The sequence below is a fragment of the Lacerta agilis genome, chromosome 2, assembly GCF_009819535.1.
Source record: "Lacerta agilis isolate rLacAgi1 chromosome 2, rLacAgi1.pri, whole genome shotgun sequence".
NCBI lineage: Eukaryota > Metazoa > Chordata > Lepidosauria > Squamata > Lacertidae > Lacerta > Lacerta agilis.
In genome coordinates this window covers 39178845-39196887 of record NC_046313.1, presented here as the reverse complement: position 1 = coordinate 39196887, position 18043 = coordinate 39178845, and the positions used below count along the sequence as shown (strand labels likewise).

Below are 18043 nucleotides of genomic sequence, written 5' to 3'. Positions count from 1 at the left end.
ATTGTTTAAAGGCAGGACTTACACAATTCACTCATTCAAGGAGGCAAGTAGATTATGGGGGTTATGGCACACTGCTGACCTTATTACAGGTGGGTAGCCGTGTTGGTCTGCCATAGTCAAAACAAAATCGAAAATTCTTTCTAGTAGCACCTTAGAGACCAACTGAGTTTGTTTCTGGTATGAGCTTTCGTGTGCATGCACACTTCTTCAGATACCATGACCTTATAACATCCTCTGGATCTTTGCCCTCTTGGCTGATAAAAACTAGCAGGGGTGGTTCCTGCCTGCTTGAAGGAGGCAGTGGTAAAATCACTCCTCAAGAAACCCTTCTTCAATTCAGAAAATCTAACAACTACCAGCCAGTTGCTAACTGCAAGGTTCTTGAGTGGGTGGTTGTGGATCATATTCAGGTGCTCTTGGAGGAAACTGATTTTCTAGATCCATTTCAGTCAGGGTTTAGGCCCAAGTTTGGCACAGACACTGCTTTGGTTGCCCAGTTTGAGGATCTCTGTCAGGAGACGGGAAATGTGTATCTGTTAATTATCTTCAACTTCTTAGCAGCTTTCAATATCATCAACCATGGTATCCTTCTGGAGCGGCTGTCCAAATTAAAGATGGGTGGCACTGTTTTGCAGTGGTTCCAGTCCTACTTGGATGGACATTTCCGGAGGATAATGCTTGAGTGTGTTTTTTGGCACCATGGAGCCTTCAGTGTGGGGTTCTTCAGGATTTGATTGTACCCCCTATGCTGCTTAATATTTACATGAAACTGCTGAGCGGGGTTATGCAGAAGTTGAGTACGTTGTCAGCAATATGCTGATGACACTCAGCTCTACTTTTCCTTTACATCTACAGGTATGGCAGTGGGTGTGCTGGAATGTTGTCTTGCCTTGGTAATTAACTGGATGAGAACAAATTTCAATCCAGGTAAGACTGAATCCAGGTAATTTCAATCCAGGTAAGACTGAAGTGGTTCTTTAGACTGGGTGGATGGGAGGTTGTCTGCTGTTGGTGGGGTTACACTCCCTGTGAACGAGAAGGTATGTAGCTTGGGGGGTGGGTACTTCTTGATCCTTTGCTGTCGCTTGAGGCTGAAGTGGCCTCAGTGGCACGGAGTGCTTTTCATCAGCTTCAGCTGGTGGCCCAGCTGTGACCCTATCTGGGCAGGGATAGCCTAACTTCTGTGGTCTACTTCTAGGTTAGATTACTGACATGCATTATATGTAGGGCTGCCTCTGAAGTCAGTTTGGAAACTTCAGTTGGTGCAGAATTCAGTGGCCAGTTTGCTCATGGGGGCAAGCCGGTTTGAGCATATTACACTGATCCTGGCCTGACTTCACTAGCTGCCAATTAGCTTCCAGGCCCAATTCAAAGTGCTGGTTTTGACCTATAAAGCCTTTAATAGCTCAGGACTGCAATTGACCTGGAATCTGCAATCATCATACGAGCCCTTTTTCATGCGCTTCCTCCATGAGAGGGTGGCAACAGAAGGAGCATTTTCTGCAGTGGATCCCCATTTGTGGAGTGCTCTCCCCAGGAAGGTCCAGCTGGTGCCTTCATTATCCACGTTTAGCTGCCTGGCAAATATGTTCCTCTTCAACCAGGCCTTGGGCTAATAGACATCCTATACCCTTTTGAGGGACATGGGTGGCACTGTGGGTTAAACCACTGAGCCTAGGGCTTGCCGATCAGGTCGGCGGTTCGAATCCTCGCAACAGGGTGAGCTCCCGTTGCTCGGTCTCTGCTGCTGCCCACGTAGCAGTTTGAAAGCACAGCGGGAAGGTAAACGGTGTTTCCGTGCGCTGCTCTGGTTCGCCAGAAGTGGCTTAGTCATGCTGGCCACATGACCCAGAAGCTGTACGCCAGCTCCCTCAGCCAGTAAAGCGAGATGAGTGCCGCAACCCCAGAGTCATCCGCGACTGGACCTAATGGTCAGAGGTCCCTTTATCCTTTAAAATGTGTTGGGCAGGAGGAACAGAGGTTACTGGTGTTTTGGTTTTGTGCTTATTTTTATTATATATTTTGTGCTTTCATCTTGTATTTTTATGCTGTGAACCACCCTGAGATCTATACAAATTTAATATAAATAAACAAACAAACAAAACAAAACATCCTGTTTTTAGTATTGTCTTGCAGCTTTGGATTTTGACTGTCGTCTCCTATTTTAATGGGTTGCAGTGCTGATATTTCAACATTTGGTATGGGACAGACTATTTTTTAAAATAATCATTTATATACCATCAACTTACAAAAAATAATAATTAAAACATCATGAAATTATTAAATTATTAAATACAGAACAAATTAATTTATTCATTAGAGCATATATAGTTTGCAGTGCTGATATTTTAGCATTTGGTATGAGGTAGATTTGAAATATTATTAGAAAACTAATTGCAGTGGCAATTTCTGTACTGGGGAGGGCTTTCAGAGAACTGAGCTTGTACAATATGGAACTGAAATTTGAACTGTGAGGGAAACCAGTTGATGAGCTGGGACCTGTATAAGAGCAAAAGATCAAAGAAAAAAGTGTACTTCATATCTTCAGTACAAATGTTTATTTTTTGCAATGAGAACTGCACAAAAAACCTTTAGTATATAAGTGAAAATTCTATGAATTCCCTTCTACAAATGTCTAAAGTGTTTAATACAAGTTTCAAATTCACTGACATAATTATTTGCCAAGCGTTCCGTGCATTAAGTACAGTGGGATTGTACATTTCTCTTATTCATTTGTACAAGACTGAAGAAGGGGAAAAAATAAACAAGATTACATCATTTAGGCTAGACTCCTACATCTAATGTCTGTAATTGTTAAAATCATACATGGGGTTGGGGGAAGAAAGGGAAATTAAATATGTCTCAGTCTGAATGACAACCAAATTATAAACACAAACATTCTGTAAAAATAAAACACAAGAATAGCAAAAAATACCTTTGGCAGAAAAAAAAAGAATCATGTCCCGACTAACGATATCGCCCTATGTTCATCATTCAGAAATGTGTAAAAATAAAATACCAAGTACAGCTTTTAAAAAATTAAAGTAGATAGGTGCAAGCCTGTAAACATTTCAAGAAGTTTGCAAAAGATAGAAAGGACGGGAGGAGAGTGAGGAAGAACGAGACAGCTGAGTAAGCCACCAATCTAAAAAACTATCACTACTTGGAACTCTCAACTACCGACAAGGTTTGGCAAATGTCAAATGCAAAAAGAGGGGTTAACATTAAAAAAGGACTAACCTCACTACTGACTAGATACAAGGGGTGTTGTTCTTTGCATACATATAAATTATATATTTTTAAATTTTTACAGCTGAGGGTGCTCTCTTGGTAGAAGTTCCAGCATCTCCATTTTGTTATGCCTTTATTTTTGTCAGTATGGTGTGGTTTTATTATGTACAATTGTGATGAGCTCATGTGTGACCAACTCTTACAGTGGATGTGAGCTCATCTGTGATCAACTCTTACAGCGGATGTGCACTAAAAGTACCCCAAAAACCCTGAGCTTAAAATTAAAGGAGGGAGATGATCATCCAAAGTGCTTCGTAAAAAGGGCAAGTGGGGGTGGGGGACACAAGGGGCAAGGAATACTGTGAGAAAGGACTGGCAATGGAAATGAAAAGATCAGAACAACGTTAGGAAGGGAAGCCAAAGTTCCTACTTCCCCATCAAAGATCTGCACAAAAAGAGCCAAGAAGAGAAGATTAAGGCCAGTTAATGAACTTGTGGTAAATAGGATGCGCCAGTGGCACAGGGAAGAGGAGGGGATGCAAGAGGCTATTTCTACTTAATTCTGAGCCGTAGCCACAGTAATATGAGCCCCCTTTCCCTGACAATTTCTGGGATACAATTTAAAACCAAGGGCTAATCCATCAATTAAACCTTCACAAAGAATCTGCGTGAGCGAGAGATTCAGCATCTCGTTCATTCTGAAGTAGTAATGCTCACATGTCAGCAGTTAAAGGGTGGAAGCTAGTTTTGTGTACATTCCAGCGTACTGTGACTACCTTTATGTTGGTCCAAAAAAATGAACAGCTACACGTTCCCAAGCATAGTGACCCCCCCCCCCCGGCCAGTGCAGTCCTCAGAAACCCAGCATCCTTTGGACCACACAGTTGCATTTTAAAGCTAAGGGTAATTATTGGCCAGAAGTCCAGCCCACTCCTAATACAGATCTGCTGGGCTTGGAGATGGAAATGCAAACACCCCCTTGGCCTTCTCAAGACTGGCAACTACCAGGAAGAAGGAGAACACAGACAACATTTTGCTTGCTTTAAGCAACTCATGGTGGCAGAAAGCTTGACCAACACCTACTTGCACATCCTTTCAGCAAGGTAATACTCAAATAGCCTTCACAGAGGCTATCTTGGGAGCATCTCTTCTTTAGACACCCCTTCACTTCCTCAAAGTACCCAACTGTCTGGTACTCTACACAGAAAAGCATGGAGATCTTCTAATGATGTAGAGTTAAAAAGGCACCTTTAGGTAAAAATTCAGTGTGAAGACCAACAGCTCACAAGAATACTAAAGAATCACTGGCCCCTAAATTCATTCTGTTCCCTTCAGTACATGGCTACTGCTCCATGCACCTCTGACAACTAAGGGCATAGAGATTTAATTGTTCATTGAAAGGCCAAGTCAAGTCCAAAGTTAGGCTGGGAATGGGTGACACATGGTCTGCCATGCCATCTGACAGTGGTAGCCTATAGCCTGGTCTTGGAGCTGTGCAGCAGGCCACAATACACACCTGTTGCAAAAAGACCTGAGATTGATGCTGAAAAGGACCGAAAGATGCAAGGGCAATATTAATCAGAGGCAGTTGAGAGCTACCTTAGGTATCGCCTTTCCCACTCCTCCCAATACACTATGGACAATCACATGAGGAGTAAGGGTAGTACAGTCTTTTCCAGGTCTGGAGACATGGAGGTAGCCTAGCATAAGTAGCTACCTATATTTATGTCATTTTGGACACCACCCTCTTCACAACATACATATAATACAAGGCTGAGTTTCTCTCCCATTTGGCCAGTTATAATCTAGTTGGGCAATGCATCTCATATGAGTGAAGAGATGATGGCAAATTATGCAAACTGTCTTTCAAAACTTCTGTCATATGGGAAAATAGGGATGTCTTTGGCTGAACGTGCAGAAGTGAGGTTGGTTTGAGGTGTTCACGCCAAGTGATAGCATCCTCTACAGCAGCTAGCCAGGGAGGGCCTGAGCTGCCAGGAATAAGCACACTGAATAACATTTTTTGATATCCCAACCCCACTGACCCAGTCTCAGGACTGTTTCTGTCAGAACAGTCACATTTTGTCAAGAGAGATATCAACACAAGCTCTACACTGTCAAATTCTGGGGCCAGGAGTTCCTACGAGAACACTTGTTTGGAGGAAGAGTACAGAAAGGTGAACTATCTATTCCTTCCTCTCCTTTCACTGGATCCTCAAGGGGTCAGCTGCAGCCAGTCCAAATGCACCATACCTAAGCACTTTTCAGGCAGCCTAATTTAAAAGAAAGTATTTCACTGACAACATGGGACTTGTCCAAGGCTTGGAGGACCATTGTCCATAAGCAGACAAACCTTGCCTCTTTCTCATTGCAACTGAAGTGGACCAATTTTCGCTGCTGGAAGCTACATCATACATTTGCTAAGATTTGTCCACTGCAGGAAGAGGAAGTAACTGAGAGCAATCACTGCATGGTCTTCTCCAACTTTGGGTTTAGGTCTACAGCATGAAACCAGCCATGGGGTAAGATGCCTTCTGGGAAAGTCTCTTCTGAGAAGGCACCAACTGCTTGATACTTTGTCTTCCTACAGTTTCTATGGAATTCTGTTGCTTTAGGATTGCTCTCAGGGAAAGGTTTTCCCAGGTTTGTGACAAGACAGAAACCCTGCTAATTGTGGCTGGAGAATTCCCTTCTCTGCTGAAGCAAGACAGGTGAGGGGGGCAAGCTGTCCTTTTGCAGCTTTACCCCCTTAAGCAATTTCACCACAAGCAGGATTTAAAAGAAATGTCAGTACGACACCAACTTTAAAAAAAAAGAGATGAGTTTATTCCATGATCAGTACAGACCAAATGCATATTCACCGTATTAAAGTAAAACCAATTAATTACTCCAGAGATTGGCCAATACTGACACACCAGTATTGTACTGTATAGTGGGTATTTATGGCACATAAACTTGGAACAATTCAAAGAGTAAAATGAAAAAAACAACACTAAAGGTGCTGGGAAAACGATCACTGCTAGAGTGTGAGAGAACTCAACTGAAGGCAAGAGGAGCAGGCCTTCCTGCTTATCCAAGTCCACTCCCACTCCCTCCTTGGAGCTGCTCCTTTGCTGTATAAAAACTAATTTAACAGACTCCATGACATTTAAAACCCAAAATGTATCTTTCTGGCATTACAGTTAAAAATATAGATGAAAAGTCTGGAACTGAGCAAAATATAAGCAGTGTCTTTACAGAGCTTGGTGGGCTCACCAATAAAACTCAAACAAATATATGCCAACTATATTCACTATACAATACAGCCACAGTCAAACACTATTGACAGGGTGGGAGATACCCCTGGTGCTAATGTTTTCCCCACTCCATTCCATAATGAAGAGACAAGAATACCCGCTCAAGAGCTGAGCAGTGCCAATTTGTCTGGAGGAAAATAAACAGATTGAAAGAAACTGACTTTGGTTGGTAGTCTAGCTCAGATTCCTGGACCTCCACACAATGCTAAAAACAGAAACCTCACTCAAATCGCCAGGTACACTTGACACCTCCGCTAAATTATTCCCTTTTTCACAAGCGAACACTTACAGAGAATGGCTCCCAGCTACAGGCTTGTGGGAAGTTTAGTTAAAGGCAAAGCCAGTGATGACAGGACTCAGAAACAGCTTGTATGTCTTCTTGTACACAGCCTCTCAATGCAGAGTGTCTTGTGCTGCCAGCACACAGCATTGTAGAATCAAAGACATTCTGTAACTCAGAACTCTTAATAGAAAAGGGGTGAACAGCATTAAGTCCTGGATATACTGCAAGTAAGTTTGGCATAGAGAATATCAAGTGATCAGGGGCACCCTTCCCAGTAACTGCATGTCCACTGACTCAAACCTAGTACAGAGTTGGCTTGTCTTGGTCTTTCTTTCTTCAGTGAGGCGGGGTGGGGAAGAAAGTCACATTGTAAGGCAGACTCTGCTGATCCTTCTGAGGCCGCATCTGTCACACATGCAGAAAGGCTGCAGGAATGCTCTCCTCCCAGCCGCCAACAACACCATGGAGAGTCAAAGATTTGCCAGGAAATTAAGGAGTCAGGCAAAGATAACCAGGCGCTATTAGAAAAGATTCTCTTCAAATATTGCCAACAAATCACTCTGGAAATTCATGTCGATAGTAGCTGCCATCTGGAAAAGAAGAGAGAAGGCAACAGTCATCCAGGTTTGCAGGAAAGGTTATTTTCATCCAGTAGAAAAGGGGGCTTTCTGATGCAGAACCCACCAGGCAGCGGCAATCACTGGCCTGCTTGGCCAGGCGCACTGTCTCTTCCATAAAGGGGCAGGCTGAGTTCTCAACTCCAGAAAGCCTAGTGAACAGCACAGTATGTTTGGCCAGCTCTAAGGAAATCATACCAGACAACATTAAAAGGGCTCAGGCAGATGGCAGCGTTCTTTTCTGTTATCTATTACACCACTGCCTTATAAAAGAAACAGGATAGAGTGACAGTGTCAAGGACATGATGCTGAGAAATGTGTGTGTGTATGGGAGAGGAAAAGGAAGAGAGAGAATGAAGGATGAGAGAGTGGGACAAGAAGGAAGTATAATTTAACTTCAAAGCAGACACCTATGGCTTGGCCCTAAGAAGAGCAAGTTGTGTGTATGAAATGTTAGGGGGAATAAAGGTCCCCCTTGTGCTAAAGACAAATCTGATTAAACCTCAGTGGCCTGGTTCACACATAACACCAAGCCATAGTTTGGTTAGTCTAACTATAGTTTGAATATACAAACCCAAACCACAAGGTGGTATTCAACTAGGTTTTACTCTGAGTAGACTCTCTGAGGATCTCTGGCATGTAGTGAGCAAATTAAAAATTATACCAGCAAAGTGGCCCTCTGTTGTTTAGCTTGTTGTCGAAATAGCTCCTCATTCAAACCCCAATCATCCCTTTCTCCCTCACTTACTGCCTCCCTGCGCCTTCGTTCCTGCTCTCGTTTTCTGAGCATCTCTCTCTGTTGGTCCAGCATGGACTGAGAAGTCTGCGGCTGAGAGCTCTGTGCTTGGGGAGCAGAGGCTGCTGCTGACACCTGCTGCTGCTGTTGCTGCTGCTGCTGCTGCTGCGGTGGTGGTGGTGGTGGTTGATGATGCTGTGGTGGCTGCTCCTGGCGCCGTCGGACTTCTTCATGAACTCGACGAGCTTGTTCCAGAGTATCCTCCTCTTCACGACTCCTGCCCAAGACCAGAAGTACCATTAAAACCATAGGCTCCTCTTTGCATCTTTTCCTTCACATCTAGGAAAGTACTAACAGCGTCCAGGAATAACATGCTGATTTGAAGGCACTGATGAACAGCTTGTTAACCATGAAAATACAATACAATGGGGGTATAGGATTTCTGCTATAGCTTGACTTCAACCTACCTAACAGCAGGTTGGCATAGCAAAAACAAGTCCTAGCACACTTATGCCAAATTACAGCACCTATGATCATAAAATTATATAAACACAATGAAGCATGTGCTTGCTCCTTACTTGCAAGTAAATGGGTTAGCAGTACAGGTTCCTCTCACCTCATTCTCTCTTGCTCCCGTCTCTGCCGCTCCTTCTCCTTTTCTGCTTGTTCTGCCTGAGCCTTCAAAGCCTTCTCACGCTCCTCCTTTTCCCGGGCTGCCCTCTTGAAGTGCTCAAAGCTGTCGCTACTGGATTTCACTGTAGAGGATGGTGCAGTGGGGTGCTTCTGCACTAAGCTTGCCCAGGAGCCCATATTCTTTAATTTCAAATCCTGAGGAGGAAAAAGAAGAAGTACATTACAGCTTATAACCATAATTCTCTGTTCCGCTAAGAAACAATGCCTAGCGGGAGTGTCAGCAATTCAGCCCAGATCGCTAAAATCACATTTTCCAAGGATAGTTATAATACTCTTGATTCATTTTTAGAGACACCTGCTGATAATGGGACTGTTACCTTTTTAGGGGCAACTGGTGTTTTTGGTTCCTGCTTCAGTCTCTCTTTGTCCTGGACTCCAGGTGGTGGATTTTGCTCTGGGGGTCTTATAACAGGCCGCCCACTGTCCACTGGCTTCATCTCTGTTCCTGAAACAACAATAATCACTGTAAAAACCTACTCCTGTTGGTCGGCACTATAGAAGGATTGATCATGGATCAATATGAGAAATTTAGCCTTGCCTCTTTTATGTGGACAAATCTACAATGAAACATCACACTCAACAAACAGATTTCAATTGTCACTCACGTTGTTGGATATGTGTAGGTGGCTTGATGCTCTCTGGGTGTTTGGGAGGATCCTGCCGCAAGGCTGGGCTGAAAGTCTCATTTCGGATGACTGGGGATTGCATCTTTTCTTCTTTTACCATAGGCTGTGATTGAACCACGGATGCGGCTCTCAGTTCCTGTCACAGTAGGAGAAATGCATGTCAATCACAATTTCCTAACATAGCTTTCCCTGTGTAAGCCCACCCCATCTTGCACTACAAATACCTGTTTTCTCACCTTGATAATGTTTTCAAGGTTCATGTGCAAACTGAATTCTGGAAAGTCCTTTACATTCACACTATGTCTTTACCTGTTTTTTTGGCTGGACATTTGGTTGCGGTGGAGACTGATGTTGCAGCCCCTGGAACTGTGGCATCTGTGGGGAATGCATCATGAGAGGAGAAGGTGCTTCTCTCAAATGACCTGTAACAATTCAGCACCAGTCCGTCAGCTTCTTATCACAGTTCAGTCTCAGCCATTAACTGAAAGTTCTGAGATAATGGGCTTATGATCTGCAGTAGTTCTGACCAGAATGTATTACAACTGGGGTTGGGGAACGCCGTTACTAAATTATAGCTATTTAACAAACATGGGTTCATTAAAGCATTTTTACCCTCTAATATTTCTCAAGCATGTTCAGATTATCATATGCTCATCAATGAATGGAGAATAGATGTGTCTTGCTGCATACCCTTGCAGGAATCAGCCCAATGAAGCAATGTGCAAACTAGAGATTGGGATGAACAGAGACGCTATATGATGGGATGATCTTTCAATGTCTGCACCACTATGTGGTCTAGCTATAACCTATGTATGTGGATTCTGAATGTTTTCACTTTTAAAGTTCCCTATCTCCACTCTCATTTCCCCCCCTCAGTTCCATGTCAGTGACTTCTGCATGCTACCTATGCCTTGATCAGTATCTGCCAATCAATTAAGTTACCTTCCTTGATGCCTTTAAATTGTTCTTTAAGACCAGATGTCGGCAACCTAAGCATGGGCTGATTCTGGCCCATGAGCTTCCTGGAACCGGCCCACAGCTGTTCTGTGGATCAGAGTGGAGATTCCGTGCTCCCTCCCCCCCACGGCGCCATTTTTTCCCTTGCCATGGGGACGACTTCCGGAAGAGTGCTGGAAATAGTGTGCGCGCATGTGCATGGGTGCTCTGAGAGGTCTGCGGGGAGTGGACCAGCCTGGCCTCAAAAAATGTTGCCAACCCCTGTTCAAGACTATTTTATTTTTGCAAAGCCACGCAGACTTCACTTACCTAGTCCTCCATCACTATGTGACTCTCCTTTCCCATAAACTACATATGAGTTAATACTTGACTGTACCCTTCTTCCATCTCAATTTTGTCTGTTTATTGTACACTGCAAGCTCCTTGGGAAGAATTAATATTATATACAGCACCTAGCACATCATAAGTGCTAAATGAATGTTTAGTTATAAAGAGGAAAAAGTGAAGACCCAGACAAAACACTTCGCTATGCCTCATGACCTATTAAGAAATCCAGCACTATGACTGTGAAAACATTTTTTGGTTCTTCTGTCCTACAGTGAGCACATTATAGCACCTTAACCTTTGCTTCTACAGTGCCTGCAGGAACAATGAGTAATGTGCTATATTTTTTCCAAGGTGTCATCATTCAGCAGCAGACTTTTGGTTTATTACAGATGGGGCACCTTTTACACTATATTAGCCCTTTTGAGATATCATAACCAGTGTCCAAAACTCTCAGTATTCTAGGCTAGGCATATTTTGCGACAGGGAATTTAATTTGTGTGAGCAGTTTGAGCAGTTTCTAAGCTCTGGGCGCAGTACTGCACCTAAGATTTCAGATTAAAACAGCAGAATGGAAGGAAAGGAAGTGCCTTCCCACTTCCAGCTACTCTCAGAAGACTGAAGAAAAGACCCTCTTAAGAATATTAGGGGGGTGGGCAAGAGAACGACTCGACCATGTGAAAAATGAACATAATATTTTAGCTGAAGTTCATTCCTTTTCATCTTTGTATTCTTGTTATAAAAAAACACGCCTAGACATTCTTTTGTTGCGCCATAACCTAGGTTTAAGGTGCCATTTAGCTCCTAGCTTTCATATCTTAGTTTCTAACACTGATCATAACATAGTATGTATGTATGTATGTATGAGATATGAATACAGAATGATGCAGCAGGACACATGGGATTTTTTAATCCAAAAACAGAAAACCTGAGTCAAATACATTTTACCTAATAGCTCAGATAATCTAAGACAATGGATTGCTTCACCTTATAGTATTGTCTTTTAAGCAAGGGCAACTGAAGTCTAGGGGAGGTATTGAATGAGCAAGGGACATTCTGAAAAGAAGCACTATGCATGGCACTAACTGAACAGAGTACAGATGCGAAGGAAAAACTGTTGGCTACTGAAGAGTCAATGTTTTGTCAAAATGAAACTGTCTTTACTAAATGGATACAATAGTATAACGTTGTCAAACAAAAATATATCAGAGATAAATTTGATTTAAAAACCCACAATAATTCCAGTTAGAAAACCCCCTTTTCCTTTCTTGTGTTCTCTTCAATTCATGACTTTTAAGTAGTATGATAGCCTCCATTGATTTTTATCATAAATAACATCAGTAAAACGTGGAAGATTTTGGAAGCAAAGCAATTCACGCCACCCCACCCCCTGGTACGTTTCAGGCGTTTATTGTATTCACATTACTCACCAGCTGAATAGGGATCTGGCTTGTGATGTCGCGGCGATGGATGGTGTTGGATGACTTGCTGGGGTTTTGACGGCTGTGGCGGCGGAGGCGGCTGTTGCTGCTGTGGGAGTAGGTGCTGCTGTGGAGGTGGCTGAGGCTGAGGGATATGGGGAGGGAACTGCATTGGTTGCATATGTACTGGCCTCTGCTGTGGCTGATGCTGCATCTGTTGCACTGGAGCATGAGGGGGAGGTTGCAGGGATGGCGGAGGCTGCGACTGGACCTTCACTGAAGGGAGGAGAGAAGTCTGTGGCTGCACTTTCTGCAGCTGCTGAATGTACAGCTGCATCTGGCTACTCAGCAGGTTGTGGTGAGGAGCAGGAGGTTCTTCATCCTCTAAAAGCTCCTGGGGAGGCTGGGGAAGCGGGGGCTGCGGAAGCATGGGTTGCTGGTTAAGAGCTGGTGACACTGCGGGAGGCCGAGCAGGTTTAGGGGGGAGTGCTGCAGCTCGATTACTAGGTCTTGAGGGTTGCTGAGGCAGAGCATTGTGCAAAGCTGCGGAAGAGAAAGCAGGAATACATTACATCAACCACTGTGACACGGAAAACAGTTGTATTATTCTCACAGATTAAGGTCAGGTCTATGCATGCAGCTGAATGGGAATAAGGTTGCCGAGCTCTGATACGGTAGAATGGAGTGTACTACTACAGGTTTCAGGTGAAAGATCACCTTTTTTTTTTTACCACCACCACACACAAAAAAGACCCACACAACTTTTTCTGTGTAAAAGAGATCAACTGAGAAAGGATCCTGCACATTATGGCATAGAAAACCAGCTCTCTTTTAACTCAAAATCCTGACCCTTCAACTATGACCCAATGTTGATACAATGTTCATGTGTTTGTAAACCACAGTTTAGCAAGCTGGGAACAAGAACTGGGACTGAACGACATTCCCCTCCCCATGCCTCCTCAACTTCACACACTGAGAACACACACTCTGGGTGGCTTACAGCATATCTAAAAACATAAAACATCAAGCGCTAAAACCTCCCGATACAGGGCTGCCTTCAGATGTCTTCTAAAATTTGTGTAATTATTTAGCTCCATGACATCTGAAGGGAGGGCATTTCACAGGGCGGGCGCCACTACCGAGAAAGCCCTCTGCCTGGTTCCCTGTAACTTCTGAATTGTGCTCGGAAATGTACTGAATGATTTCATTGGATACAACCCAATGATTTAGGCAAACTAGGAATGTTATGTCTAAAATATCCCTTTGATTTTAAGAGAAACTTCCCCTTGATTAGTACTGCCTTGGGCTGCAATATTGCTCAAATGTCCACAATGTCCTATGAGGAACTTAAAAAACTACAGTGCACATTGTTATACATCCAAGAAACAGCACTCACCTGGAGGAGAAACTACTGTATGCTGATTCAAGTGAGGAGGAGTGCTGTGCTCAGGCTGCTGAGGGAGATGGGGCGGCATCTCTGGCTGAGGGAGGTGTATAATCGGTTGAGTGAAATGTGAAATAGTGTCAAACATATTCCCTGGGAGCGGATGCTCCATAACTGGGATCTGCACTGGAACAAAAGCTGGAGGAGAGGATTTGACTGGAGGGGCTGCTTGTTGAGGGGCTGAAGGAGGTGGTGGGGGTAGCTGCTGTGGTTGCAACTGTGGCTGTTGCTGCTGCTGCTGCGTCTGCTGATGGTGGTGATGGTGATGCTGTAGGAAAGAAACAGAATATACAATCAAGTTTTCTGCATGGGAAACAACAGGGAGGGAGTGCTACCCCTTTCTTCAAACCGCCCTGCCCCTAGTTTCTCCTTCCCAGCATTCACTCAACTGAATTGCTAGGATGGAGAAAAACAGCATGGAGAAGGGGAGCTGCAGTGGAAAAACTGTGGGAAGTGTGTTAGCTTTCCAATGACAATTCTCCACATAAAAACATCTTCTCCCAAAGTTGCTTGTGCTTACAAAAACTGGTTGTTGAAACTTTGTACATGCACTTGTGCGAAGTGTGTACATTAATAAGAGTATAGCAGACCACAGAGTCTTATGAAGAAAAATATGCAACAAATAAAGTACTCTTTTAGAAAGTAAAAACCCCCTGTATTTTTAAGTTTAGTGTTGTCCCAGCCCCATACTTAATGCTAGCTTCAGCAGTCAGCAAATTTATAAAAGTATTCTGCCAGGAAAGATAGCACTGTGCAAAGAGCAAGGTAAGTTCAATACTTAGCTTGTTGCTCCCAAACTATACTTATGTAACGGAACTAACTGAAATACTAAGAATTTCACTAAAAAAATCTTCAAAAGACAATTTAAAAACTTTTATAACAGCCTCTCTTGTTTGAGTTGCATTTCCTAAATCATCAAACGTTTCCTTCAACTGGCAAAAAGCATTAAGCCTCTGAGGAAACCTGAGAGCTGGAGCCAATGATAATTCCTTGTCCATTCTGGACTCTATCTTCCACAAATTCCAAACCTTGATTAATGCTAGGGGCAGAGATGAATAAATCTTGAACACTGGCTCCATATTCTGTATTGTAGGATTTCATATCCTGTATTGCCTTCCCATGTGAGACAGGTCTAGGGAGCTGAGATGAACAAAGCTTTGGCTATTCTCTTGGAGGTGGAGTGGGCTTCTTTGTGCAAAATTAACAATGTCAGAGAAACATCACATTAAAATATCTTCCCCTATACAACAACATACCTTCTTCTGTTCTCGTCCAGAATGTCCTTTTTTCTTAAGTTTTGGAGGCATTTCTGGGGGAAAAGAACAACAAAGAATTACAGTGTTTTTTCATAACTTGTTTTTATGTAATGCTCTTTAATATAAGTTATGACTATGAAATTCAAATCAAAAGGCGCAGAAATCATTTCTGGAATCCATAGAAAATTGCCTGATCCCCCCCCCCCCCCCGTATGTAGGTGCATAGAGAAAAATGTTCTCTATCTCTTTACATGCCCAGAACAAGCCCAATGAATTAACCACTTCTATTTTATAAAGATGCCATTACAACTAATGTAAGCTGTTGAGTCAAAGACTCAGGAGAAAGAAAGCAACCCCTGGACTTAGCAATTCACTTTTGTGAGCATCTTCCTCCAACAACTCAATTGCATGCATAAATTTTACTACAGCTTTCCTCTGTACTTTCAATACTAAAGAATAGCAGCAGCTGAATCAGCTGTGGCCAGAGGTGTGGGTGGGGCTGCATTGCTCTCCTGGCTTCCCAATGCTGCACATCACTGCCAGTTATCAAGAAAGGAGGGGCAAAGGAATGGGGAGCTTGGCCTGGTGTAGGCTCACTGCTGTCCTACCCCTCTCAGCAACTGGCATTGGGAATCCAAGTGAGCAACGCAGCCCCACCTGTGCCACTTCACTACTGTATTGAATTAACTGTCATTACCATCCCACGTAGGCCTGTTTCCTATGTAGCCTAGGAGCAACAGTTTGCTCTAGGGCAGTTTTCCTCAACCTTGGGTCCCCAGATGTTTTTGGCCTACAACTCCCATCATCCATGACCACTGGTCCTGCTAGCTATGGATGATGGGAGTTGTAGGTCAAAAACATCTGGGGACCTAAGGTTGAGGAACACTGCTCTAGGGTTTTTACTACAACATTCATTTAAGCTTTGCATTACATAGTAAAATTGCTACAGAAATGTCCTCACACGAAGACTATGCTCTGCCTTTTTGAGCTTGGTGGCTTTTTGGTTCTTAAGGCTATCCCAGAAAAATTAGAAAGCTAAGGTAACCATCTGGGTAGGATTCATCCCTTGCATGCTGGCAATGGGGTGCATGTGAGTGTGTGAGAGAGTTTCTTATGACACACGTGTACAATTGGATAGAGACAACTGTAGAAGGCACTTTAATGAGGGAAAGTGTTTTCCTACTCTCTATAAAAAGCCCAAACAGTCTCTGTTGAAAGGAAGTTGGCTCAGATCTACCAACTTAAAGAACAGAAAAGGTCAGAGATAGATACAGCCCACCATCTGGGAAAGAGTAAATTGTCCTATAGGACAAGGACCTCTGCCTGAACAAGAGTCACAAGACTTTCTACCCCTCTCCTCACACCCACAAACTGCTCTGGGAGTTCCCCCCAACTCTCTAGAGCAGATTTGGGGTGTGTTGAGGGGAGAGCAAGTCTCGCTGAGCAGGTGGAAATCCTTGCGCTAATGGGACTTTGTTGGCTACAACTCTGGAAAATTAAGGTGCCTTTCAAAACTTGCCACCAGCCACAGTCTAATAAAGACAGCATATGAAGTACCCCTTTACTGCTCTTAAAACAGAACCACATAGCCTTCCTCACGAACAGCAACTAATGAATATCATGTTCTTCTCAATATTCTACCACTACTATCAGTTGTACCAATATCCTTCTTGAAAACAACCTACAAATTTACCAGCAGGGAAAAAGCAGTCAATGGAACTCCTTCAGCTTTCCCTATTTGGTTGCAAGTATCCAAAAGGTTTCTAAGTATCATATGTTTTATTAGAGAAATACCTTTACTGTGCCAGCTACTGATTTCTACTTTCCATGCAATCATAATTTGATGGAAATTCCATGTTGCAATTTAATGATTTAGAGCATTTCTGTGCAATGGGGAAAGCGTAGCAGTCAGAGGCTCCTTGATGTAGGTTAGAATGTGAATAGTATGAAAAATAGGTAGAATGACCCCTAGAAGACAGCTCGTTGGCACCAGCTACAGAAGATCACGTTAGCTGCTGTAATTCTTTTTTAAAAGTGACACCTGGAGAATAAAGCTGTTTGAGAAACTGGACAGTGCTGTCAAGTTTTCAGTTTATCAGTGACATCTCAGTGCTTTACCACCATATGCACGTTCTAAAAAGCACATGCTACACATTGCTACGGAGCAGATAGAATAAAGGGTAAATGATGCACACATGCATATATGAAAATGTGTGATCTGTTGCAAAACACTGGCCTCTTTTGCCATTATTATACAATATTCTATTTTAAACAAGAACTATAAATATTGGGATTCCATTTTAATAAATGAGGGACTAAGCTGACTAAAGGGCAAAATAGCTATGGTTTTGATACTGATGTCTTGTGTTTGTATTTGTGCTTACATCTCTCTATAGTTGTCTGTGGCAATATCAGCTTCCTTATAAGAATGAGCTAATCAATGAATGAGTTAAGGAAATCACTTAAAATCCTTTCCTGAGTATGCAAGCCACACAGGTAGCTACTTCCAAGGGCTCCAATGGAGAAAGCCTGGGTGCATGTGTGAAGTTTGCAAACACAGCCTATACCAGGAGCAAAAAGAGTAGAAACAACAACAGACAGTCACGGTATCTGTACTACAAATAAATATATATATAAATATACAAAACCGTGTAAATAACTGGAGGAATGGCATAAATATGAAAACTAAACTGACAATATTGTAATGCAATATTGTAATGCAACACGGTTTTGTATATTTATTTGTATACCAGGAGCAAGGATTTTCTAGCCTTTAATTTGAAAGACCTGGGCCTTCAGAACTGAGCTTGTGTAAATGTACCTGAATATTCAATATGGTGCTTCTGTAAGGAAGCAGCCTTCTTTTATTCCCCTAGGAGTAACCATAACATCGCAGGTCTAACACATTGTCAAATCCAGCTAGAATCCTTGTTGGGGGCATCCATGGAACCTGGCTTGCAAATATTGTTCAGTGCTGAGTTTCTCAGAAAGGTGCTCCACCTTGGATTTTTAAAATAGCTTTTTAGTCAATGACAAGCCTGTCATAATGAAATTTTCACAACACGTTGAGCTGACTGCACTCATCTGTCTATATTATACTCCAACTAACTGCACTATTGTAAGATACTTCTAAAACTAATTTTAAATGTTATTTCAGCA

The 18043-nt window shown here is 42.9% G+C and overlaps 1 protein-coding gene and 1 long non-coding RNA gene across 7 annotated transcripts in view; one reads left to right on the top strand and one right to left on the bottom strand.

Moving 5' to 3' along the window:
• LOC117041176 overlaps positions 1-18043 on the top strand; it is a 39355-nt gene that overhangs the window by 6430 nt on the left and 14882 nt on the right. The gene's annotated exons all lie outside the window — the stretch shown is intronic.
• BRD4 (bromodomain containing 4) overlaps positions 6035-18043 on the bottom strand; it is a 65881-nt gene continuing 53872 nt past the window's right edge. For 5 of the 6 annotated variants that reach the window (XM_033139625.1, XM_033139628.1, XM_033139629.1 and 2 more), the window contains 9 exons: positions 14885-14937; positions 13581-13896; positions 12194-12727; positions 9792-9904; positions 9462-9618; positions 9174-9301; positions 8780-8991; positions 8176-8440; positions 6035-7400 (listed from right to left, as the gene is read on the bottom strand). In XM_033139625.1, the coding sequence (XP_032995516.1) occupies positions 7332-7400; positions 8176-8440; positions 8780-8991; positions 9174-9301; positions 9462-9618; positions 9792-9904; positions 12194-12727; positions 13581-13896; positions 14885-14937 (1847 nt within the window). In that variant the 3' untranslated portion in view covers positions 6035-7331. Of the gene's footprint in view, positions 7401-8175; positions 8441-8779; positions 8992-9173; positions 9302-9461; positions 9623-9791; positions 9905-12193; positions 12728-13580; positions 13897-14884; positions 14938-18043 lie in introns of those variants that run through there. The other variant, XM_033139630.1, reaches the window with a different exon arrangement.